This window comes from Brachyistius frenatus, unplaced genomic scaffold (assembly GCF_029030835.1).
Source record: "Brachyistius frenatus isolate BFR_SWC_R1_liver_20210118 unplaced genomic scaffold, ASM2903083v1 Contig_150, whole genome shotgun sequence".
Lineage (NCBI taxonomy): Eukaryota > Metazoa > Chordata > Actinopteri > Embiotocidae > Brachyistius > Brachyistius frenatus.
Window position 1 is genome coordinate 100,439 of NW_027210749.1, and position 26,628 is coordinate 127,066.

The window sequence follows — 26,628 nt, forward strand, 5'->3', positions numbered from 1 at the left end:
CAAGTCGATGTGAAGAGTCATTGTCGGAGGGCTGAGATGGGCCGGGGAGGGGGGGGGGGCTAAGTGGATCTTTACTGAAGCGTTCAGCTAAGAAAAAAAAAAGAAAAGGGGGTCCTGACTCATCCTGAGAGTAACAGAGGCAAAAAAATAAAAATACAACAAAGTTTTACTGAAAACTGGCTTCTTCAAACTGTCCGTGTTGTTGGCGTGTTTGTTTACCAGAATATAACCTGAGTGATAATCGAAGCCTCGGGTTCAGAATTTTGTCCGGCGCCATCTTTGCTAGTTCGTAGCAGGAAGTGACCATATTTGGACGAGCTGGATTTGATGAGAGAAGTTGAATGGGAGTCTATGGAGCCGGAGGCTTTTTGGAGCCGACCTCTAGTGGTGCTCGGTGGTATCGCAGCTTGAGGCACTTCTACTTAATTTTTCAGAAGTTACTTTTTTTGGAGCCAACCTCTGGTGGTAAACTTCCTGAAACTCCCTGACCTCGGGGTGTGTGTGTGTGTGTGTGTGTGTGTGTGTGTGTGTGTGTGTGTGTGTGTGTGTGTGTGTGTGTGTGTGTGTGTGTGTGTGTGTGTGTGTGTGTGTGTGTGTGTGTGTGTGTGTGTGTGTGTGTGTGTGTGTGTGTGTGTGTGTGTCGTTACCTGGTGAAGCAACGCTTTGTGATTGAAGGGTGTATCGCCTGTAACTTATATTTAGATGCATGACCTGAGGAATGCAGATGAGTTGCGTGGCGCTCCACCCGTCAAAACACAAATATTTCACGCGCTGACGTGTTGATTTGAAAGAGTAAAAAAAAAAAAGATTCTGGGCCGAGAGCAGTCGTAATATATATGAAAATATATATATGAAAGCAGCAAATCAGACCACCTAGATGGAGGATAAAAAAAATCAAAAAGCCCCTCCAGACAACAACAACCTCCCAGAAAAACACAGCAGTGGAAAAACCTTCTCTTTTCTAGCGGTCGGCCGTCTCCGGGGAGCCTCGGTCTGAGATTTCATCCCGGGAGAGAGAGATGCTCGGTACGGGAACGGCAGGCCAAAGATGGCTGAATGGAGGAGAGCGAGAGAGACGGGGAGGGGGGGCGGGAGGGGGAAAGAGGCGGGGGGAGGGAGGGCGTGGGACTCGGGATGGAGGCTCTGACCCCTGAATGCAAGATGGTCTCCGGAGGGACGCCGAGGTCCGATACCTCCGGGACCGTCTTTCAGGAACCGATCCGCCCCCTCGAAGAGCTTCTCTTGTGTCCGAACATGACACCGTCCGTGACCTCTAGAGGAACGATGCTGGATATATTCAATTTAAAAAATGATCCAAATCACGATGGAGGGATTAAAGTTGGGAAATCACTCCTTTTTTTGTTGTTTGTTCCCCCTAACATGTTGGCCGGAGCGGTTAAAAGTTCCTGTGAACTCCGTTTCCTGTCGAGCCGTTAAGCACCGGCCTCGCTGCCTTTTAAACACTGAAATACAGCAGGAGGCTGGAATAAGCTTGACGTGTGTCGCTGTAATACATGCAGATGTAGCCGTCCGTATCTGTGTTTTTATGTGCCGAGTGTCTCCATTATGTCCATTCAGACCGACTCAATAATTAGTTCTTTCAGATTTTTTTGTCCCTGCGCCATCTTTGCTAGTTCGGAGCGGTTTTGGAGCAGGAAGTGACCATATTTGGACGAAAATACGACTTATTTATTTCATGCTCATTTTCTAATTAAAGATTTATTACTTTCAAAACTAATAAGAAGGAGTGACTTTAGCAAAAAAACAAAAAAAAAAAAAAAAAGATAACTCGTGGAGAAATTTTATTGACTAGTTGAATGGGAGTCTATGGAGCCGACCTCTAGTGGCACTCTGTGGTATTGCAGCTTCAGACACTTCCTGAGGTCGCAGCATCTCTGTCGCTGCGTATTGGTACGAAACGATTTAAAAAAAAAAAAAAAATGCTAAAGAGCTCAAGTGCCTGAGACTTTTGGACACATATTTTAAAGCTGCACATTTTTTCCCTCATGTTCCCCTTTTCTTCTGCTTAAGTTGGTCCGAACAGACTTCAACAGATGTCTCGTGCTGCGTCAGCAGAAAGCGTCGCACCGCTGCCGCGAAACAGTTAAAGGAGCTCTGCGGCTCTTCTCCACAACTGACTAGCGATAATGCAGTGCAGATGTAGCTGGAGTTGTAAACACTTCACCGCCCTGCTCTCCTGCACCCTCCCCCCCTCCACCCCGACTCCCCCCTCCTCCCCCGAGACTGACGAGAATCTCCTTCTCCAGAGCAGCGACGCAAGAGCCCAAGGACGCTCGTTAACTTTAACCGACGCGGTTTTAAATGTGTTCAGCATATTAAGACGGGAGCAACAGAAGGAACAGACCCCCCCCCCCCCAGCCCTCCTTTCCAACAGTGTGCTACGTCTTTATTTAAAGTTCCACTTGAAAACAAAACAGATTGTGAAAATTAAAAAAAATAATAATAATAATCCTGCTCCACCGTCCACATAGACAGCAAACAGGCCACTCTTGCACAACGCTGCTGTTGTAATGACATTAATCATAACCTAATTTATGAAATTACCAGATTGCACATTGGAAACGTCCGTTTAAAAAAAAAAAAACACACACAAACGCTGAGTGGTGAAAACTGGAGCCGTCTGTCTTCAGTATGACTCTTGATAAGTCGTCCAACTGTCTCCTGTAGATCTTAGATGAGGGGTCTCCAGATACTTTGACAACTAGCTGAGCTGAGCTCCACCCAAACCAGCTTATCAGCTTCTTGCAAACCGCAGAGACGAGATATTTGACTTCATGGGTCCATCGATTATCAACCTGGAAGCTTTCGTCACGTGTTAATCCATAAACTACATCGTAAAGAAAGTTGATTTGAGGAAGTAGAGCGGTTGAATTTTGAGGTGAGCGTTCACGTCACGAGTTTTAAATTGCTTTCCTGAACCGTGCCGCTCGTCAGTCTCGTCTTGACTTCACGGTTTCTTTTCTGTTCGGAGAAGGCGGACTCGAGCTACGCGTGCAATTAAGAAAAGCTTTTCTACAAACACTTCTTGTGTAACGTGCACCTTGACGTGGTTAACTGGTCCGATTCTTTTCATCACGGTGCAGAAATCTCCCACAAATAACTCAACTAAAGTAAAAATCCTCTGATTGTTAGTAGACGCATGAACATTTGGCAGATTGTTTTTTTCTTTGTGTTCTCCAAGTTGTCAAACCAACATCGGTTCAGGCCAAAACCATATCTCTGCCTGTGACTGGTGAATTTGGGCCAAAATCCACTCCTGAGGGGGCGGGGGTAGGGAGGGGGGAGTTTATCCCCGTTGCACACTGTGACGACAATCTGCTGCAAGTCGGAGCAGGAGGCCAGATTTGGCGAGCCGACGGAGCCGATCACAGAGGAGACGAGCGCAGTGAATCGGAGGAGGGAGAACCTGTTTGCAGTTTCATTCAACAGGGTTCCAACAAACACTCACATTTCATGACTTTTCTCCGACTAAAAAGCTGCAATCACAAAAAACAACAACTGTTTACCGATTACACTTTTATTCCTTTACCAGGTAGTACTTCAAAAAAAAAAAAAAGGTTCTTTCTCGACTAATTCCCGCAATAAAAACTTTTTGAGGAAGATCTGCTGCAAAATTTAAAAAATGTTTTGTTTGCAACAATCACAAAAGAAAAAAATCCAGGAGGAACTGATCGGGAAATGTAATCTTGATCTAAAAGCAGTCGCTGCCTCGGTGCCACGTGGCTCTCTCTCCGCCGGACACACCCACCGATGTCTGGCGGCCCTGCGAGGACGTGTTTTTTGTGTCGTCAACAATGACGAGAGGGGGGGGGGCTCGTTGGTGGAAGAGGACGATGGGACTGGTGGCCCGCCAAGGCAGAACACAAAACACAAGTGCAAAGACAGAGACTGAAAGGAAAGTGAGTGGTGGGAGGAGCTTGGCTCAGCTTCTTTTTTTTTTTTTTTATCACAGGCCCATAATTCACTCCCTCGTAAACACTGAGAGAAAAAAAAAAAGAAAGAAGCTGTCTGCCAAATACACTGACTGCTCAGCGGAGGCAACGATCACAGCTGCAAGGAGGAAGAAATCTTGTGGTGCAAATCAAGGCCGTCGTTTTTCCTGCTAGACACTGAGATTGAATTGCAACTAAATTGGAGGGGGTCGTGGGTGGGGGCAGCGACAAAATAAAACCCCCCTTGAACAGTAGGACGACTGCTGACGGGCATGACCTTTAAAAAAAACGAAAGAAAAGGCTACCTGTCAAACGTCTTCAGTTTAAGAGGCAGCCCTTCCCGGGGCGAACACAGCAGTCACACACTCCAAACAATTTGTGCGGGCACAATCGAGGCCGACAATCGAGGCCAAACCGCCCCCCCCCCCCCACCACCACCACCACCACCACCACACCACCCCACCCCACCCACCACGCCCCCTAATCACGCTGCCCCGCGCTCCTTCACTCGGACATCCGCAGATGATTCCCACTTCTTAAATTTGCGTTTGATCGAGATTGGCTGAAAAAGACAATACTAGCGTGGCACAGGAGAGGCTTCAAAACAGGAAATGTTTCCAGAGACAGGAAACAGTTCCTGTTGTAAAATAATAGTGTAGTCGGGAGGAGGAAGCAGAAGAAGACAACAAACGTTAACGGCTCAACCGATGCGGTTACTCACCTCCTCCAGTTGTTGTCGGGCGGCGGGGAAAGGTACACCGCTCCGTACGGAGAGCTCTCCATGTGGCGGGTTTTCGTCAAGGAAATTAAAAACACAGCACAGAAATATATGAAAGACAATGACATAAAACTCTAAACATAAAAGCGACTTCTGACGCCGATGTTTGATAAAAAAAAAAAAAAAAAAAAAAAAAGGGGGGACGAGGACGTGTTCTACCTCCATGTTTAAGCACAAATTCACTGCATAGAAATAAAAAAAAAGGAAAGAAAAAGGTTTTAACATGTTTAAAGAAAAAGTCCCCGTTGCAGTAAAAGACAAGTGCGAACAATAGAGCTCAAATATTTCATGAAACAACGACAGCATTATTTGATTTACTGCCGAATGTGAGAAGGGTGGGACTTCGGCCGAGGGGGGCGCAGGAGGGAGGGGGGGGGGGGGTTCTTCTGCCCAAGCTCCGGCACTTTAAAAGGCAGCTGCTTTTAAGACCGGGTGTTAAAAAAAAAGAAAAAAGGAAGCAGAAGCCACTCAAGGCCGCTCACTGTTCCACGAAGCCTCCGCCGAAAGGCCTTAGACTATTATGGACTGTTATCAGCAGCGAGGCAGATTTACAGAGACCGTTGTCACTCATCACCTCTCGCACTAAAAACACGGGGGTTAAGCCCTCCTTGTAAAAACACACAAACACAAACCTGCCACAATCCTGTCAAACTGGATTAACACAACTTTTTAACAACCACGGTGGCTATAGAACCGGCCAGAGACAATACGGAGAAATATCTTTACGCTACGGACGAGGCTGGAAAATCAATCTTAGGAAATCACTGCATGGGCTCAGGAACATTTACTGAAAATCATAGTCTGAGTACTTTCTGTGGGTCCGAGCTCATTTAAGATGGACTGAGTGCAAATGTGTAAAACCGTCCTTCAATCTTTTTGTTATGATCAGGACAAAACTTGACTTTACTGAGGAAAAATAATCACACAAAAAAACTGAGAAAGAAACAAGAAAACATCGTTGGACGGTCAATGAAAAGGGGAACGGATTTCGGATTTTGTTTTTTCCTCGACAAAGATTTTATGCATCCGTTCTGATCCGGCGTGTGAATCCATGTCTCACACCACTTAAAACTTCGCTAATTACATCGCAATCTTCAAAAAAAAACAAAAAATAATGTAAAACCATATCTGACTCGCTGCCAAATCAACATATATGTATTTAAAATAAAAAAAATTAAATACAAATAAAATATCTGCACATTCAACCCTGAATGGTAACTTCAAATTACAGAAAAAGTAAAAAAAAACAAAAACTTAAATTGATACTCGCAGCTTCATAACAAAAATAAATCTCTCTCTCTCTCTCTCTCTCTCTCACACACACACACACACACACACACACACACACACACACACACACACACACACACACACACACACACACACACACACACGACCTCAATGTGCACTCATAGTATGACTCTCCTGCTGTCAAATGTCCACGAGGCGTAAAGTAAAGCGTCATCTTTCAAATTAGCATACTGACTAATTTGTGCTGCGGTCGGTGTCGGCGGCCTCCGCTGGGAAGTGTCGTCACATGTGAAAGAAAACTAAAAAAAACGCCGCCACAAACACAAACACAAACCACACGTCAGAAAAACAAGGAAAGATGAGCGACCACCTGGAAGCCTGGACGCCCACCTTCCGCATCACCGTGACGACGCCACCGGCGTCACACAGAGGGAAAAGACAAAAAAAAAAAAAAAAAGGATATCTGCCGTCCGTGCTTGTCGATGGGTCGGCGGTGGGGGGAGTTGATGCGGTTGCGGTCCCTGTGGACCCTCTCGACGAGCCCGTGGTGGCGGGTCCCTCGGACCGAGTCCAACCCGGAGGGGAAACCGCCCTGGGGGGAGACGGAGAAAGGGGCGGGGCCACATGGATTAGCTAGTTATCAAAGTGTGCTTATGTGAATTGAATGTAATAAAAGTACAATTAAGTACACTGTTATTGTTGAACAAGTACAACCCAGTTTCTTTGTTTCTCTGCGATCTGATTGGTCGGCTGAACATTTGGAACAAATCGTCATGACAACAACAAATCATCATTAAGGGATCTCTTTCAAACTTGTGATTTAACAGCATGTCGTAGAGCATCGTGTGTATTACAGCTCCAATAAAAAAACAAATAAAAAATAAAAAACATAACTGCAATAAAACAATTTAAAGGGCTGCAGGTGGCAATAAGATGGTGAAATACAATTTGGGAAAAAGCTCATCAGACGCCACAAACACTTCAGGGAGTTATAGCAACGCATTTTTGTGTCCGTTGCCGTGACGATTGTGCAGTAAACTAGCTGATAATGTGAAGTCATCTCGCAGGAATGTGCTCTTGGGTCCGAGGAGGTCCGGACGTGTTGCGACAAAAGTTGAGTCCTGTTCAAGTTTTTTTTTTTTTTTTTTGCTCGACAGACCCATTTCTCTCTCTCTCTCTCTCTCTCTCTCTCTCTCTCTGTCTCTCTCTGTCTCTGTCTCTCTCTGTCTGTCTTTATTTTGTATTTTTGATGAAGTCTTCTGCATCAGCAGCTGCAGAGCTGTTCAAATACATGAGGAGGCGGCTTTTTATTTTTTTATTCTCACAGTACTCCTGTCAGTCTGAACAGAGCCTGAGGAGGTTCTGGTGCTGCAGTGAATTCAGTCAGAACGGACTATAACCCCCCCCCCCCCCCCCCAAAAAAAAAGATGTTTGAAGTCAACCCAAAAAAAAAACCCATGGATGTTTGTCTTTAAAACTCCCGCTTCACCTTGAGATCTCAATCTACCAAATTCAAGGTCTTTTTTTTTTTTTCAAGGACGATCGCGTCCGACCGGCAGTTTAACAGCGATGCAGAGCAACGGACCTTCAGAAGTGCAAACAAGCATCTCCTGAGAGAGCGTTAAATAATTTAGAGCTTCTGCTAGACTGAAAAAAAAAAAAAAAAGATGGAATAAAATATCAGCGCGGTGATTTCTGGGCTCTGCTCGGTGCGGCGGTTGAAACTGTGCGACTGAAACATGGCTCCTCTGTGGCTCCTGTATCTGCGTCGGCCCTCCGAGGGGAGCGGCACACCAGAATAAAGTCCAGGTGAAGGTGGCCTTGTTACACGGGGAAAAGAATAACCCTTTGAGACGGAGCAGTCATCGCAACGCCGTGATCCAGAAACCAGAAACCAGAAACCCTCCGCTGAGGGAGAAGGCCGAACTCTCACCGCCTCCTCTGGGGAACCAAAACCACGACGAAACCCCGGGAAGAAAAGGGGCTTCCAGATCCCACCGGATGATAATCGTTTGTCAGCGCCGATTCAATTAAATGCATGCGAGAGCGTTGATTTCTATACGAGCGGGAATTACAGGGTGAACCACACGGTCAGTGCAAAAAAAAAAAGAAAGAACAAATTAGATGTGGAATTATATAATAACTCCAATTCCCCCAAAAAAGTTGTTAAATATACACACATACCAAAAAAACAAAACAGAAACCAATGATATTTAATGGAAAATTGACCCAAAGAAAACATGTATCTCTGGAGGGATCTCCGTTTCCATGGCAACACATCGGGGGTTTATGACCAACAACTGGAAAGCAATCGGTCGGGTCAGTAGAAGCGAATGCAACGTATGCAATGTTTACGACTCCAGGAAGTAGGCCGACCCCTTAGCAACGCCCCTAGCAACAGAGACGAGATCCAGTCCGTTTTATTTGCTTTTCTAGAGACGGTTTCTCAAACTGAATAAATGCAGCAGATAGAAACACTAAACTGCTCAGCTAGCTCAGTCTGGTTGGAACTAAGATATCTGATGAAAAAAAATATACCGATGGGTCATTTAATAGACCTATAACAAGTAGAAACTACATTATGTTACATATTATATGGAATTCAATTCCAATTCTATATTCCCTTTGAGGAAGTGGAGTGATATTTACTGGTGATGATCAGGGTGTGATGTCATGATGATTTGTTCCAAATGTTCAGTTGATCAATCAGATCTCTGGGTTTGGAGCTACTTGTTGTTATATCTTTCTTTCTTTTTTTTTTCCCATTATGGTGTAAACAAAAATTGTATTCTGTGGGAATGAATTGCAAATCAAGTATTATGAAATCCGTGATATTTCATATTTTCTTTCTGTCTTGAGAGAGAGGTGTCAGTACATTTGAATTGTTGTGCTTTGCGTGGGTGCGATGAGCTCCCTCACCTGAAATTCATTGCTGGCGTTGCCAATCTGATTGACGTTGGGCAGCGAGCCTCCGTAGTACTGAGCCCGGGACTGAGACAGACGAAGCTGCTGGATCTTCTGAAACTGCACCTGTCGGGTTCAAAACAAAATTAAAAAAAACAGACAAAACAAGTGTCAAGAGAGATTATGAATTCTGGTTCCTTTCCTTCCTCGAAAACCTCACAAATGTCAGTGCCTCTTCCAGGGATTTGAAGGAAAACTGTGGATTTGAAGATTTAAAATGTTCATTCTTCTTTAAACACTTTGTCATTTAAGTCACGTTTCACATTTGAGAAGATATTCATCATCCCTATCGCCACATTGTATGAATCTTTGACCCCGCCCCTATTCATACGTGATAAAATGCCAAAAAAAAGAATTCATCACAAATACAATTAAAATTGATTATCTTGAACGAAAGGCAGCATTATTTGCAATTTAACCAACGCGAGTCTCAAGAACACACTCGAGGAAAAATGGCCACGCTCGACTTGCAAAGCCGACGATCTCGTCTCGGAAAACAGAGGGCAGCTTGTTGCGTCCAGGTGAGTTACACAGAACCACAACCAGGCCAATAAAGAGGGCACATTTTCCTTCGACTGCCGAAAGGGCACAATTTGAATCTCAAAGACTGACCTTAGTTGATGTTATTAGTAGATTCACAAAGAGCAGACAGAGATCTGTCAAAGAGAGTTAAAATAATAATAAGCGACTAAAACGTGACTAAAAACTAGGAGCTGCATTCTGTTCATTATTTAGACGGCGCGTTTACCTTGTTTTGCAGACACTTTTCTCTGGCTGGTTAGATTGAATCGAAATAAAGTCACAATAGTTACAACAAAAAACTAGGAATCGCTGCCTTATCCGTGGCTTTGCACTTATATCATACACTGTATATAGTGAAGACTTAAAAAAAACAGAATTCTAATGTTTTCACGTTTTGGCCAATAAAGCTAAAAACAGTAGATAAAGCTTCAAATATGGATGTTGCGCCAAAAAAAAAAAAAAAAAAAAAAAATGTATATAAAAAGCTACAAGCTGTAAAAAGGTAGATGCTTCACAAACATCTTCAGCCCGACATAAAACTGTACATAAAAGTGTTCGTAGATTTCGGCTCGGAAAAATGAGCCCGATGCGGGAAGCGCCTCAAGCTGCAATACCACCGAGTGCCACTAGAGGCTGGCTAAAAAAAAGAAAGAAGAAGCCTCCTGTTTCCATAGACTCCCATTCAACTACTCAATAAAATTTCCCCACGAGTTATGCTCGGTGTTTGCTAAAGTCGCTCATTCTTATTAGTTTGGAAAATAATCACTCATTAAATTGGAAAAATAAGATTAGAAAAGAACTGTTTTTATGGGCGTGCCTGTTTGATTGACAGGTCTGTGGTGCAGTCAGATTACAGCTATCGGTGGGCGGGGCGTAGTATCGCCGGGGTCTGCAAACAGATTAAGTCAGATCAAGTCAGATCCACCCCCCCCCTCATATAAAGTCGTCATTACTTCATCGTCTTATCCGTTTCACGCATCCGTGTGATATTTTGTCATAATTTAGCGTCTGAGACCTTGAAACATATTTGGTGAGTCCACAGTGACCCTTCGAACACCAAAACACACTCAGTTCCTCCTTCAGTCCCTTTTGTGCCCGAATTACAATAAAAATTCCCTCCAAGTGTTCCCGAGATATTGTGCACAGACATCATTGTACGTGAAGACAGACGAGAAGACCTGGAAACACGCCTGCGGTCACGGCTGAACCTGAAAGAAGCAAAAATAACACAACAAAAAAAAACAAGCCTACTGAGGGAAACCTCCTCTTCTCTCCACCATCGATAGTCCTGGTGAGAACTGAGCCCGACACAATTGTTACATAAAGCGCCTGATTGCAATTATGTGAGCCGACTGCATTCATATTATTGCATAATTGCTAGAAACGTTTCCATTCGTCCGTATTCATAAAAACAGCAGGATGAAAAACAACAACAGAAATGTCACATTTAATTGTTAATGATGTGTGACTGGTTCTATCTTTTAAAGTCGTGTCATTACGTCCCCGTTTTTCTGCTCAGCGCCACCGCGGACAGTTCTTTGTTCATTTTTATTATTAGGGCCCGAGCACCGAATGGCCTGAGCACCGAATGGTCCGAAAGCCTTATTGGTTTTCAAGGAATTATTATTCTGCTTTTTCGTACTAAATAAATTGCCTTTTTGGCAGTTTTAACATACTCAAAAACTCATGAAAGTTGGTCCTCAGGTCAGTCCCGGCGAAGAATTACGTATTTTAGTGGTTTCCCAAGTGGGTGTGGCCAAATGGCTCGCTGGCGCTCCCTAAACTGATGCCCCGGCGGCTATATTTACCTACGTGCACGAAATTCGGTGGACATGTGTATCACACACCTAGATGTACAAAAAAAGTCTCTTGCACCTCAACGCAACAGGAAGTCCGCCATTTTGAATTTAGTCGTCATTTTTGGCGATTCGCACGTGTTGTACTTTAACGAACTCCTACAGATTTTTGTCGGACGGACTTGAAATTTCGTCAGTGCACTCTCAACACCTTTGGGATGAAGACTTGTTACAATTTGTACTCGTCAGTGTCAGTTTATATTCCAGTGATATGATTTGTTCACTTGCGGGAATTTAAAAAGAAACCGCAAGTTTGCTTGAATTTGCGTTAAATTATTGCGACCGCAAGATTTCCCGGTTGATAATAATGTAGGACATATGATAAAGACATGAAAATAATAATAATAACAAATCCTTACTTAAACCTCTTGCTCAACTGTTGGATATTACGCAACATCCAGCATGCAAGCATTCATCCCTCACAAGGATGCATAATCCCTCCAGAGTTCGTGCACTCGGGTACAATGTGCGGTTCTCCGGAGGCCCCTCGGGGGGCCCTTTGGTCGCTGGTGTAAAACCCATTGGAAGCAGCTACCTCTAATTGCAGCCGTTTGTTGCCAGCGTGCCCTTCAGCCTCACTGATGGAGCGTTTTCTGTCTCGCCGGGGTCACCGACAGTTCATATACTTTGTGGACAACTTTTTCATTCAGCGTCGCCATAAAAATTTTTTTTTTTTTAAAAACACATCCTCCGCGACTCCGCATTCAGGACACTCCCTTCGCACAGAAAGAGCACATTGTGAATCAATGGTATGGAATAATGCATTAAAAAAAAAAAAAAAGAGGGCCCTTTTATAATTAACCCAGAGAGACACTATTTTTATTACCAGGAATGTGTACTGTGTAGGTTTGACATTTTCTGGACTTGGAGGGGAAAACAAAATGAAGACATACTTCCATTAAAAGAGCATTTTGAACTGAAACCATGGCAAAGACGGGGGAAGAGGGGGGAAGACGGACGACACATAGATTACAATCCACACAAACACAAATCGGCTTTTTAAAGGTTTTTCCAATCATCCGGCTCAAACAATATCTGGAAATACACCAAGTAATCAAAATGTGTTTTAAGGGTTTAAACGGAAACCGCTCCGACGAACTTCCAATCCGGCCTGAGATTAGTACGATTAGGAGCCGTTAAGAGATTTCGATATCAATATTAATCTCCGCTTACGAGTAAATATCAGTCTCCACTCCCGTTCTTTATTAATCCTCATTGTGTGTCGTGACACTCTGACATCGGAGTATGTTCATTTTAGAGCTGCAACCGAAGCTATTTATTAGCATTTAATTTTGTCCATCACATGTACCCAAAGCCTCAAGTAAGATCTATAAATATGATATTTGTTGGACAAAGAGCCCAAAACCCAAAGATATTAAATTCACAATGATTTATAACAAACCAAAGGCAGCAAAAACTTTTGTATTTATACTTTATATTTTGACCGATATGGCTCAAAACAATTACTGAAATAATTAATCAACTGTCAAAACAGTTGTTTTTCTGTATAAACATTGATGAATCTCTATTTTATGTTACATGTCCTGCTTTGTAGAGTGAATACAACACTTTCTGATATGATACGACTAAAACAATCAGTCCATTAATTGATTAATCGATAACATTCAATACAATTCTGATATTCCAACTTCTTTAATGGGATGATTTGGTACTTTTTCTGTTACCCGTCAGTGTAAACAGGAAATCTGTGAATGGGTCATCTCGGATGGTTTTTTCAAAGCACATTCTGACATTTTAAAGTCTGAATAATTAATTGAATAATTAATAATATATCACCAATACGACAGAAATCATCGTTTTCAATGAGATTTTTTTTCTTTAAACTTTTCACGCTTTTGTGAAAACCTTCGAAATGTTTGAGACAAAAACTCTCATTCCTACTTCTGAAATACACTTCTTCTTTTTTTTTACACAGTTGATAATTACAATTATATCAAAAACATGAAATTAATTTCTTAGCCGTCTTCAGGTACATAAAACGTGACCCCACGAAGCAGGAGACTGTCGGGATTCCTCGTTGCTTCGGCATTTGGACAATGTGCTCTATATTTCATGAGTCACACGGGAACACCTGAGGGCCGACGAATGCATAAGGAAGCTCTGCCAAATGTGTGTATGTGTGTGTGTGTGTGTGTGTGTGTGTGTGTGTGTGTGTGTGTGTGTGTGTGTGATTGAGCTGGTCTCACTCTCTCACTCTTTTCTACTCACTCTCTCGTTACACGGTGAACATCAGGGACACCCGACACGTGGGAAAAATCAAATATCGTTAATATTTTTGACCCAGATATCTATAAGAACATTGTGTTTTTTCCAAAATATTTACACCATCATATTTATGTGAATAATAATCGATAATGTGTATATAATGACTTGTTGGGGGGAGGGGGGTGCAAATAGGAGGCAGAAAAATTATATAATTTTACTGGGATGCAGCTTTAAAACCTGGGAAAAGACCAAATTTACGGTATATCACGATATCCAAAAATCGGTATCCGGTCTCAACGATATCAATTTATTGCAACAAAACTTGGCAAACCTTTACACAGTATAACTCGACAGGAAAGACACTGCCTTCCTTTGGATATCTGTAATAGTTGTAACTTGTTTATGCAAATCACTGCAACCTTAAAAACATCCCAGCTGTGTCACATCTGCTCCAAACTTTCTCCTTTTGTTCCCGACAGCTTCACTATTTTAACTGCTGTTTGTTTTTAATGGCACACAAGTTCACTTGCAGGTTGAATGTATGCAGAGAAACAAGAAGTACTGGTTTGAATGGCAGCAACCTGAGCCAGCAAGGTGGAAAGTCTGTCTGACAGCAGCCGGGAGTGCTGTGGCAGGTGGAGGGGAAGGGGGAGAGGGAGGCGAGGGGGGGAGAGGAGGGGAGAGAAGACCACCAATATCATGACAATAAACTGATATTAAAACCAATAATGAAGCACACTTTACCCTGGAGACGGTGAGGTCCGTCATGAGCTGCTCGAAGGCCCGCGTCTCCTCTGCTTGCTTCTGGTTGTGCAGCGCGATCTTCTCGCTGAACTTCCTGGGGTTGGAGCCACCTGTGCCCGGGGAGCCGGACATCGTTGCAGGGCCGCACTTTGCTACAACTTCCTCGGGTACACAAAAAAAAAAAAAAAAAAAAAAAAAGTGGAAGTGGTCTTTACTTTCCAAAGTCTCTCGGTGAACGTTGCCGCAAAGCCATCCAGAGTTTGTATTTTTTTTTGTATTTTTTTTACAACCACCACATTGACCGGTTATAGTTCCAAACCGGGGCGGGGGGAGCTCAACGCTGGCTCGGCTGCAGCGTCACAGCTGAGCCGAGAGCTCTCGGAGCTAACGCGGCTAAAAAAAAAAAAATTAAAAAAAAAAAAAAAAAAAACTCCGTTCATAAAAGTTGTCTTCTTACGCGTAGGAAAAAAAAAAAAAAAAGCAGGAAGTCAATAAAAGCCTTTCGCGTATGACCCGAGTTCACTTTAATAACTTTCGCGCCGCGACGGAACTTCTTCCATTTTGACTTGTTTGAACCACTTGTTTGAATGTAGCTCCGCTAGCGCCTCGCTGCTAGCACCACGCAGCATAGCCGTTTGTTAGCTAAGCTGCTGCTGTCAGCGCCGCCATCCCCCCCCCTCCTCCCGAGACGGTTTTGGGACACTTTCAACGCTCCTCCTCAAGTCAACATCCGACAAAAAAAAAAACACACAAAAACCCGTCGTAAAGGCCGATTAATGTCAATATAAATATCCGTGTGTGTGTGGAGTTGTTAAGCCTCCGTCGGGCTGAGATCTCGTTAGCGGAGCTCAACCGGCGGCGGGGCGGAAAAAAAAAAGGTTGTTTTTGTTTGTTTTGTTGTTGTTTTTTTTTGTTCGGTAAAATGTTGTATTTCAACAAGTGTCCGCTGGTCTCCGGCGGGGGGACTTCACCCCGCACCAAACCGGGAGAACTATATTCCCAAACCACCAACCCGACGGAGGAGCCCCATCCGCGGCTCCCCTCCCACCTGCGGACGTCCCGGGTCTTGTTGTTAATCCGCAGCGGGCAGCAGGGCAGAGATCTCCGGCGAACTCCGGCGCGACGACTCGCTCTCTCTTCCCTCCTCCTCCCGAGCGCGGAGATAAACAAACCCCCGCACGGTGAACCGGAGAGAGGCTTCGGGTTTCGGTTCGGTTCGGTTCGGTTCGTCGCCGCTCAAAGCAGACAGCGTACCCGTCCTTGGCTGCCGGAGCTGCGGGACGTCAAACTCGGATCCGCGAGGCTCGTTATCCTCAACAGGACTGCGAGAACAACATTAACCTCGTTAAACAGGGCGCTACCAGCGGCGTCCAGCAGGGCGGCGACAGAGTCAACACAGAGCACCCCCCCCCCCCGGCTCTCTATGGGATTATTAATATTTATCACTATTATTAAAAGATAACATCTTTAGAAGAGGGTAGAGCTTTAATTTAATCAGCTCAAATATACTACAGTAAAATATATATTTATTTGTTTTTGTGTATATAGTTTATGTGTGTGTATTTATTCGTTTCTTTCTTGCTTTTCTAAAAAACTTTTTTTTTAATCTATTTTACTAATTGTATACTTATTTGTAAGTTTTTCTTATTGTGTGCAATTTTTTTTAAATTTTTTATTATTTATTTATTTTTTAATTTTATTCCAAACTGGGTTTCTATGCTGCTGTGACAACTTGATTTATCCAGTGTAGGATTAATAAAGTCTATCTATCTATCTATCTATCTATCTATCTATCTATCTATCTATCTATCTATCTATCTATCTATCTATCTATCTATCTATCTATCTATCAAAACTTATTCAATACATTATAAACAGCAATGGAAGAAGTATTCAGCTCTTTTATTTAAATAAAACTATTAAAACTGCACTGTGAAATTACTCCACTTCAAGTTAAAGTATTTGCATTTAAAACCTAACTTAAGTTGCACTATTTTATTTTTTAATTATGATGAGATATACATCGTAAAAATATAAGATTGTATTCTGTCTGTATTTTTTTTGCCTCTTTAAAAAAGATTCTTAATCTATTTTAACCCATGCTGCTGTAACATGATCATTTCCCCTCTCAGGCTCAATAAAGTAGATCTATTAATCTACAGTGACGCATCATATCCTATAAAATCATCATATGGTGTTTCTGTTCTGTAATAACTGCATATCTCTAAAAAAAAAATCCGTAAACTCAGAAAACTTTCCAGTGAATCCAAGAGGGTTTTAAAATAGTTTATTTAGCTTTAAAAAAAAAAAGTAGATTTTTCTCAGCCCATTAAGGAAAATCTAAAACTTTTATTTATCTTAAACATTCAAATTCAAAAATGACCAAATTTTGGAGATATACGGGTTTTTACTGGACACGAAGGGTATGAAAAACTGTAATTTGAAAAGTCAAGACAAATGTAGAGCTGTACAAAAAGTCAAACATTTACCTCTGAGATTTAATGGAGTAGAAGTATAAAGTTGCACTAAACTGGAAATTAAACAAATACTTCAAATTTGTACTCCAGTGCAGTGTTGTGGCTGCATGTGTCCGCTTTACAGTACAAGTATTATCAAATATTCTTCCATTTTTAAAAGTAAAAGTACTTTTTATGCAGCAGAACGGCTGTTTATATTGTGTAAAATATTATATTTGGTCGTCAATAATGTCTTTATACTTTCTTTTCTAGTTAAACATATGACATTGCGTCACATTTTATAAACCGACTAGTTTTTGTGGGTTAAATGTCTCCTTCTGGTGTCTGTAGCTGAAATATCAAGCCTTAAAAAAAATGGAAATACTCTGGAGTTTTCTCTGAAACTGTATTTTCATACATGAGGAAAAAAATGCCTCTAAGATGAGGAAAAAAAAAAGAAGAGAAAGCGCGCTGCGTCGGTATAGAGCTTTATTCTAAAACAGGTCCAAGTACATTTCATCGACTGAACGAGGTGGAGAGCGTCGTCTCCTCCGCTCTGCATGAAAAATTAACATCTAGTTCAATTGCAAGTGTGTGCGTGGAATCTAAATTTTTTTAGGCTTCTTGAAATAATTCTGCCAACACAGACCTGTTTGCGTGTGAGCACCGGGTGGTGTACGGCGCCCTCTGCTGGAGTTACTGTAATACTGCACATCCTCAGAAAAAGCTCGACTCCCGGGAATCCATCTTCGAGTTTTTTACAGCTACAGTATGAAGCAGACTGACGACATATAAAATATAAATAAGGGAAAGTTGAAGTTATTTTCAACTAGACAAAACAAAAACAAAAAAAACAAAAAAATCTTTTTTTTTCCGACCAGCTTTAAACCTCCAGATTCAATTCTGTCTTACAGATAAACAGACAAACAAGGTAAACAAAGCCAACGAGATCATTTCCAGGAATTCAGCCGACTTCCAGCTGATGAGATGAGCTGCAAGTGCGTCGTCACGAACATAAAAAAAAAAGAAAGAAAGAAAGAAAAGGTTTCCGGGGCCACGTTAGAGCCGATCTGAGCGATGTAACGTCAACCCGTCACACACCGAATTTAAATCCTTTAAATAAAACGTAACGATTGGAGTTCAACAGCTCAATATGAGCACGGCGTTTTGTTTTGAAATTCAACACCAAATCTGACGCCACGCTTTCTTTTCACGGATGTTATGAAATAAAAGAAAAGTTAACGTGGGGCTTTTAAAAGGTGGGCGGGGCCAAGTCCAGATCAAAGAGAGGAAAACAAAAAAACGGAACAAAGTTAATGGAAAATACCAGCAAAAAAAAAAATACTTCAACTACAGTGTTTTTCAAAATAAAATACATCATGGAGAAGAAGAAAGAGTGCAAATTGTTTTTGTTTTGTTTTCGCACAGATTTTTTTCTAATCATGTCTCAGGAAGTAACGGAAAAACGCCGCGTCATGTACTACAGCCCCGCTGAAAAGTACACGGCGCGTTCGCATCGACGTTTTTCTCGGGCCGTCATCAGTCAGGTGAGCGCGGGGAACCGAACAACTAAGAAAGACCAACAAAAAAAAAAAAAACTCAATCTATACATAATAGATATTCTTTTTTTTTTTTCTTTTTTTATATATATATATATATAATTAATCAAAGCCCATGCACGAGATAATTATATTTAAAGCAAAAAAAACAACAACAACAACAAAAAAAAATCTTAAACCTGTGACTAAGCTGCAGTTACAAGACAATTTGGACAGTCCAACAAATGGAAAGTTCCATTCAGGAAATGAAGCACGTGTGGTGAAACGTAGGGGAAAATAATGCACATGAATTTTGCATAGGCACAGCAGGGGGTTGTGGGGGAGGGGTTCAGGTCAGGGCTTTCAGGCGACCCTCGGAGGGGGTTTTGAGTCTTTTTTTTGTGTTTTGGCCCTTCACTCCTTCTTTTTTCTTTTTCTTTCTTCTTCTACTTCCCGTAGAACTTCTTGTTGAGCAGGAAGATGAGCAGGTTGACGTTGATGGTGGCGCGGTCGAACAGCTTCATCACCGCCACGCCTTCGTACTGCAGCTGCAGGAGATCCTGAAAAAAGAAAAGAAAAAAGAACCAGAACAGAAAGATCAGACGGTTTCACAACAGGATGCGTTCAGACGATCTCAAAACATCTGGAGCGGAGCCGATTGAGGCATTTATTTATTTATTTTTTTTTAAATTGCATCATTTTGTTTTTTTTGGTCTAGTATGTTTCCACACATGAAATTGTGACTCTGTTCTTTGCTCTCAGTGTAAAAACAGGAGTCTCCAACCTTTTTCGAGCTCTTCGTGTTTAGTGCATTTATTCACATAGCTGAGCTCCACCCAAACCAGCCCAATCAGCTTCTTTCATGTGAACAGGAACAAATTGATAGCGTTTGCACACGTTTTGTATCCCGACAGCTTCGATTCAACAGCGTGTGCGTGCTTTTTTTCTGTTTTAATATCTTAAAAATCGACAGCCACTTGTTATGTCTGTGATGCTGCTAATTAATTTACGGTATCTAAAAAAAAAAAAAAAAACAATAAAATACAACGAGTTCACCAAGATGACTGTGATTGTGATTTTTATTGAAAGTGACTGAAAGTTAAAGTTCAGCTGTTGCTAAGGTCATTTTGAACATTTTCTTATAGTGATATTTATGTTTGATTACTTATTTTGTTAAAAGAAAAAAAAATACATGAAGGAGCAGGTCATATTTTTCCTCATGCATTTCAGTTTTCAATTCGATAGATTGGATTGATTGTAATAATTTTAATTAACCTGAAGATACTCCGTATTAAAGGAGTCGGATCGGGAATAAAAAAATTAAAAAAACTTGACGGGATATTGTCGTATGAAACGGGAAGAATACCTGATATTCTAACTGTAACGTCTCCAAGTGAACGCCCATGAACTTGGCCTTCACCTCGAACACGCCGACGGACTCCGACGGAGAAATCTCAAAGATCGCGTTCTTGAACCTGCGACGAGAAAAAAACAAAAAGAAAGAGTGAAAACAGATCGAAAGAGTGAGCGGGGTCAAAGTTCAAGATGAAATGAAATACACACATTTTGATGAAAAAAAAAAAAAGAAGCTGTAATTGTGTTTAATTTTGTAACAACAGCCATTTTGAATCAAGTTTTTCCAGAATATAATTTTTTTCTACATCTTAAACTTGAAAGAAAAGACGAGCACTCACTGGTTGGGCTGCAGGTCCTCGATGGCGATCAGGACGCCCTTCTCTTGCAGCCGGGACGCCGTGTACTTCTGGGAAACCTGCTTGCTCTTCTTGGTCTTGTTGTCGCCGGGTTTCTTGGACACTCTGAGGACAGAAAGAGAAAGACGTGTGTACAATACAAGATAAACGCAACATTAAAGGTTTTAAAGGTTCCTCGACTGCATTATTCTCACAAATACCTGTTTGGAAAAGAATCAGCGGGAAAACATAAAGAATATTTTTAATCTTTGGTGCATATAGAGTAGCTTTTTCTTCTTTAGATGAATATGGTGAATCATCAGCTCGATGTGAAACAGATGTGTGTGTGTGTGTGTGTGTGTGTGTGTGTGTGTGTGTGTGTGTGTGTGTGTGTGTGTGTGTGTGGTCTGATAACACGGAATAATTTCCTCTTCTGACTCACGTGTTTGTGAGTCAGAAGAGGAAATTATTGATTCAGATCAGACAGCAGCATTCAGCCCTCCAGGAGTAACACAGGCCCAGATTACAGGTCCAAAATAAAAAGACAATTATCCAAATTTTTCACTAGATTGGTGCCAAATAAACAAATAAAATCTGAGATAGGTCAATTTAAGTTGGGCGATTATGGATCTAAAATAATGTTACAATTTATCTGGGTATTTTTTGCAATAACGATATCGGGTTTCCAATCAGATCGAGTCAGATCCGGCCTGATTTTCTGAAGTTCAACGCCGACATTTATCCATTAATAAACTAATTATTGGCTTTCGTTGAACTTTTATTTTCACTTACAGTAACGTGTCAAACTGAATCATTTACCTTTTAGTCCGCACAATGAATCCATCGATTTAACTCTATTTAACTGAAGAATACAGGCGGCCGTGCTTGATGCTGGATAAATGTAAGTCCTACGATTTCGCTGCGTAACGGTATGACGTCATATTAAGAATTATACCGGTATGACGTGGAACAAACAGCGCCGTTACACGACTCTGCGGGAGGTTTCGGGGACTCGGAGCTCACTCACTTGCCCTTGCTGGCCAGGTTGTCCATGCAGGTCTTGATGTACTGGTTGTACGAGTCGATCTGCACGTTGTAGAAAGCGGTTTTGGAGTTCAGGCCGGTGTTGGTCTGCTGGAGCTTCACCAGCTCGGCTTTCCGACGCTGCCGATACCGCCTCTGATTCCTGATGTCCTGTAAGACGACACGCAAAACAAACTCAACACCTGACGGAAACCCGTTTTCTTTCAACCGTCCGACCCTCCGAGCGTTTATCCGTTTTCGTCGGGTTTACCTTGGAGATGTCGTTGATGAGGTCCTGGTAGCGGTTCTCCGGGTGCACCTTGCCCAGCTCCGCCAGCCTCTGCAGGTTGCTCTTGATCTTGTCCTTCTTGCCCTGCAGGGTGAGGCTGTCGTCCACCACCGGCTTCACCTGCTTCATCTTCTCGGGAGTCTTGGCGTCCCTGATGGCCCGCCGCTGCATGGCGCGCTGGTACTCCGCTTCCTGGAAACGCAGCAGGTCACCGACACGCGTCAACGATAAGAGCTCGAATAGAACTGAACGTAAAGTCTTTAGTTGTATCGACAGACCACGTAACCTTTTCCAGCCTTTAAAATTTCAAAGTGAAAGTTTAATGTCCGTTTTAAATTGGTTTGGCTCCAGTGTATAAATATTATTTCTTATACGTTAATTTGGTGCATTCTGCTGTAAATAAACAGCAGTAGTGTTATTATATACTTTACCATAAACTGAGTTGCTGCAGTAATCACCACTTTTAGTAGTACTTACAAAATAAAGTTTGTCTTTGGGCAGGTTTGAAAAGCGACTTCCTGTTTTATGTCGTAAGACGATTCAGTAGTTTTCCACTCAGGGTAAAAAAGAAAAATTGCTTCATGCAGGTACAAATCTTCTGATGAGATTCTGGTTTGTTGACAGTAATTACTGCTTCAAATGATTAATGTTCAGAACATAAACACAGTCTGTTTAGGGTTGGTTTTTTTGGACCATGGGTCCACGGCATCAGCAGTGTACTGAATGTTATGTAAAATAGGTTTTTTTTTGCTGATAAAGCAGGTTTTGTTTGGAAAAGGCTTAATTTGTGCCGTGTTTCTTTCAGCGGAGTTTCTGTTGAGAACCTTTTACTGCGGAGACAAAATTGCAAACTCTCACAAATATTAAGATATAGACAAGCTAAAGATAAGATATAACTAATGCTGAGATAAAGATAAAGATAAATATAAAAGATGAAGCTAAGATAAAGCTAAAATAAAGATGAAGGTAAGATAATGATAAAGATAAAGCTAAGCTGAAGCTAAAGCTAAGGCTAAGCTAAACTTAAAATAAGATCAAGTCAAGATTAAGATAAGATTTAGACAAAATAAGACTTTTCCAACAACTAAACATAAACAACGTAGACACAAAGTAAAACCAAGCAACACAAAGTAAAATGCATTAATTACAATATTGGGTTAAATTTCAATGAATTATTGCGACTGAAAGAGTTGCTGTTTCTTTTCCACCGACCTGTTCTGGACTGGCGGTCGAATCCAGGATCTCGGTCAGCGTTTCGCCGGGCTGGAACCGGATCACATCCACGATGAGCCTCTTGGTGCTGGAAGGACACACAAAGAAACAGAGAGAGAGACGTAAGAAACCAAAAGAAACAAACCAATCAGTGCTCGAGTTTGTCGGCGTCGCGTCGACAAGTACGAACTCACTTGAGCAGGAGCGTCTTGGCGTCCATCTCGACGTTGGCCTCGCCGGGCACGTCAAATTTGTTGGCGAGCGTGAGCGACACCTCGGTCTTCCCCATCAGCTCTTTGTTGGGGTCGTCGGCGGGGAGAGGATTTTCTCCTGAGATCGTACAACACAAGAGTAGTTCCTGTAAATAACTTGATTTAAGGTCAAGACATTGACGCGGAATTAAAAATGTCAGGCTTTTTCAAAAATTCATAGACTCCCATTCAACTTCTCATGAAATTCTCAGTCGATACAGTTGTTCCATCAGTTATCTCGGTGTTGTTAGCTAAAGTCACTCCTTCTTATTAGTTTTCTGGAGGTGCAACTGAAAATAATCCCTCATTCATTAGAAAAGAAGATTCAAAAAGACCTGTTTTTGGGGGGCGTGTACTGACAAGCATAACTGAATAATAAAAAATAAAAAAAATGCTCTGAAAACAAAACAAAAAGCCATAATCTAATCCTGCTTCTTTGATTTTGTATTTTTGTAAATCTCATCTTCTTGTTACTACAAAGTCGTCCTCCGCCTCCGCTCACCAATGAGGGACTCCACGGTGGGAACCTCGCCCAGGTCCTCGAGCAGCTCGTGGATGGGGTCGTTGTGCTCTGGAGCGATGGCGTCCTGATGGTCCAGCAGCAGCTAATGAGAAAAAAAAGTACCAAATCTCTTAGTTAGTCAAACTGTAGAAGATAAAAACTCTCAAAAAACACTTGAAGCCGGAGATGCTACTTGTTTTTTAACCATGTGTCGTGAACGGTATATGAAAGTGTTCGTAGCTTACGGGTCTGAAAAATGAGGCCGATGCTGAAGTGCCTTGAGCTGCAATACCACCGAGTGCCACTAGAGGTCGGCTCCAAAAAAGCCTCCATAGACTCCCATTCAACTTCTCTCATCAAATTCAAAGTGAATAAAATGTGTCCATCAGTTATCTCGGTGTTGTTAGCTAAAGTCACTCCTTCTTATTAGTTTTCTGGAGGTCCATCTGAAAATAATCCCTCATTCATGAGAAAAGAAGATTCAAAAAGATGTGTCCGTTTGATTGACAGGCCGTGGTGCAGTCAGTTTTCCACTATCGGTGGGCGGGATGTAGTATTGTTGTGTTTCCATTCAGCTCGAATCAGATCCACCGCTCGCAAGTATATCTCCGGCTTCATATTTAGCGTAAAAAAAAATAGAAAGAAAGTTCCAAACGATAACGGGAGGTGATCCAAACTCACCGTGTGAGTGTTGATCATCTCACCGATGGAGATGTAGATGACCGGTTTGGTGACCGTGACCAAGTCCGAGTATTGATCCACGTTGAACTTATCTTCCAGCGAGGGGACGTCGCACGCTGCCAGGAAGAAGCGCCTGCGATTGGAAGACGGAGGGATAAAGTTAGCCAAGAAAAAAAGAAAAAAGAAGAGCCTTCAAGGACAAAGACAATGCGAGGAGAAGAAATAAGAGGCGTCAACGTGAAGATGTCGGACCTGAACTTCTGGTAGGAGGTGCTCAGGTACTCGTTGATGGGGTTCAAGTGGGCGTTGTCTCCCAGGAACATCTTGTTGGAGGCGGCGTGCTGCAGCATCTTGGCGACGGAGCCCAGGTTTCGGCGCTGCTCGGTGCTCAGCTGACCGCCGGCGGACACCTCGATGATGTCGAAGGCGTCGGGCGCCACGATGGCCGGGTTCATGTAGCGGTAATACAAAAGGTTCCCCACGATCTGAAACGTAAAAAAATAAAAAATAAAATGCTTCAAATGATCAGAAGATGTGGCGTCAGTTCAAGGGTTTATTTCCCTTTATTAGCATATAAATGCTCTTTAAATTGGCAAATATTAAGCCAAATACATTCATCGCTATGATTTGAATTATTTAAAATGTTTCTAATGCCTGTGATCAATTTAATTTTCAGAAGGAAATGTTTTCATTTTTGAGAGACTATTTTAGAACCATTTAGATAAATCATGAGTAAAATAAGGAGAGTCAACGGTTTGTTGAGTGCGACTGCAAAGATGCGGGAAAGCTCACGAAAGTGTCCGGAGGAGGAGGAGGAGGAGGAGGAAGAGGAGGAGGAGGAGCGGCGTGGCTCACCTTGATGTCAGAAGACAAGACAGAAGGAGGAAAACCCGAAACTCGGAAAAGAGACGCTGGAGCCGGTTGATGAGAAGGCGGAAAGAGAAGAGCGACACAAAAGGAAAGAAAAAAACAAAACAGGAAAGAAATGTGGAACAAACGATGAAGGTTGTCAGTAAAAAGCAGTTAGATGAGGAGGGAAAGAGAAGAAACGCCAGAATTAAAGGGTCAGTTCAACCACAGTATTTCCTTCTACACCAACGTGTCTATCTCTCCGGAGAAGGACGTAGCCAATACTACGTCCCCGCCCACCAGCCTGTCAGCAACACAGGCCTGTCAATCAAACAGACACGCCTCCCCAAAAACAGGTCTTTTTGAGGCCCTAATATCTAATTAACGATGGGATCATTTTCAGATGGACTTCCAGAAAACTAATAAGATGGAGTGACTTTAGCTAACAACACCGAGATAACTTGTGGAAAATGTTTATTGACTTTGTATTTAATGATTGAAGTTGAATGGGAGTCTATGGAGCTGGAGATTTTTGGAATTGACCTCTAGTGGCACTCGGTGGTATTGCAGTTTTAAGGCTACGCCCCTTTTTACATACAAATAATCAAAATGAATTGAAACCACTGGGTTACGTGAGAACTGGGCATCAATAAATATTCTGTGCGATGTATATGAACTGACCCTTTAAAAAGACAGAGGAGCGACATTTTAACCTTGGAAATTTCAGACGCAAACCTTGAGCAGCTCGTCTTCCGTAGAATCCGGGAACTTCTCGTGGAGGGTGTCCTTCAGCACCTTGGAGATGAACCTCATCCCGTATCTGACGGACAAAAACACAAACACAGACAGTCCAGTTTGTAAAAATGCGATCCACGCATCGGATGGAGTCGATGATGGAGGGGGGAGGAGGAGGAGTAGGAAACGTACGGGATTTTATCCACCGAGACCACGATAGCCGACAGGAATTTGTCGGTGATGGTCTTCATGTTCTTGATGGAGGCCTCCAGTCGCGTCCTCACCTCCTCGTGGGACATCGCCTGCTCCGGAGTGACGTCGTACGGCAGCTTGCTGTTGACGACGGCGCAGGGGAGGAAAAAACAAAACAAAGAGAGACCGAAAAATTTTTGTTACCGTCAAGTGCTGATGGGAATCTACTGGTGTCTAGTGTCAGAAAAAAAACAATAATAACAGAAGGCAAGAAAATCAGGACACAACAAAACGATGTGTGATCCGAATTGTAGCGAAAAGACTTGATATAGTTGAATTAATCCATAAATTCAAGATTAAGTGACTGAATCGGGTTTTTAGATTTGATATCTTAATAAAAGATTATGTGTTCTGTGTGTTTCCTTGTTTAAAGTTTTGTCCGAGTGTTCCAATTAGCTGACTTTTTTTTTTTTTTTTTTTTTAAATGACTTTTCTGTTAATTAATCAGGACTGTTCCCTGTCAAATTTGTAAAAATATCGAATTATATTACCAAAATATTATTATTTAACTTCAACGATATAATAAAAATGGTGCTTAAAAAGAAGTTATTATGGCTCACCTGGCCTCCCCGGTCTGCGTCTCCATCTGGTTCACCCAGCTCTTGTAGATGTCCACCGGGTCGGTCTTGATGTTTAGCGTTTTGTCGTCCATGATCTCCTTGACGACCGGAGCCAGGATCTGCCGCAGGGCGTTCTGGCCCCGCGCTCCTCTGTGGAAACTCACCACCATCTTGATGACGGTCGGGTTGCCCGTGACGATCTCCTTCATCTGGTCCACCTTCGACCTGCGGACGCAGCGTGCGAGAGGCGACGTTCGGACGGGATCTCAAAAAATTGCGTTGTTACGTTTAAATT

The 26,628-nt window shown here is 42.4% G+C and overlaps 2 protein-coding genes across 12 annotated transcripts in view; both read right to left on the reverse strand.

Moving 5' to 3' along the window:
• crtc3 (CREB regulated transcription coactivator 3) overlaps positions 1-14,650 on the reverse strand; it is a 30,220-nt gene extending 15,570 nt beyond the window's left edge. For 5 of the 9 annotated variants that reach the window (XM_069715976.1, XM_069715974.1, XM_069715975.1 and 2 more), the window contains exons 1-4: positions 14,295-14,635; positions 8,902-9,012; positions 6,444-6,574; positions 4,675-4,734 (exon numbers count right to left, since the gene is read on the reverse strand). In XM_069715976.1, the coding sequence (XP_069572077.1) occupies positions 4,675-4,734; positions 6,444-6,574; positions 8,902-9,012; positions 14,295-14,426 (434 nt within the window). In that variant the 5' untranslated portion in view covers positions 14,427-14,635. Of the gene's footprint in view, positions 1-4,674; positions 4,735-6,443; positions 6,575-8,901; positions 9,013-14,294 lie in introns of all 9 variants that reach the window. The other 4 variants (XM_069715972.1, XM_069715968.1, XM_069715971.1 and 1 more) reach the window with 2 other exon arrangements.
• Positions 14,651-17,222: 2,572 nt separating this feature from the next.
• Positions 17,223-26,628, reverse strand: part of iqgap1 (IQ motif containing GTPase activating protein 1) — a 44,416-nt gene continuing 35,010 nt past the window's right edge. For all 3 annotated transcript variants that reach the window (XM_069715966.1, XM_069715965.1, XM_069715967.1), the window contains 13 exons: positions 26,334-26,558; positions 25,714-25,854; positions 25,522-25,606; positions 24,190-24,422; positions 23,938-24,070; positions 23,257-23,359; positions 22,698-22,833; positions 22,504-22,591; positions 21,274-21,483; positions 21,007-21,173; positions 19,983-20,105; positions 19,655-19,763; positions 17,223-18,848 (listed from right to left, as the gene is read on the reverse strand). In XM_069715966.1, the coding sequence (XP_069572067.1) occupies positions 18,735-18,848; positions 19,655-19,763; positions 19,983-20,105; positions 21,007-21,173; positions 21,274-21,483; positions 22,504-22,591; positions 22,698-22,833; positions 23,257-23,359; positions 23,938-24,070; positions 24,190-24,422; positions 25,522-25,606; positions 25,714-25,854; positions 26,334-26,558 (1,867 nt within the window). In that variant the 3' untranslated portion in view covers positions 17,223-18,734. The remainder of the gene's footprint in view (positions 18,849-19,654; positions 19,764-19,982; positions 20,106-21,006; positions 21,174-21,273; positions 21,484-22,503; positions 22,592-22,697; positions 22,834-23,256; positions 23,360-23,937; positions 24,071-24,189; positions 24,423-25,521; positions 25,607-25,713; positions 25,855-26,333; positions 26,559-26,628) is intronic.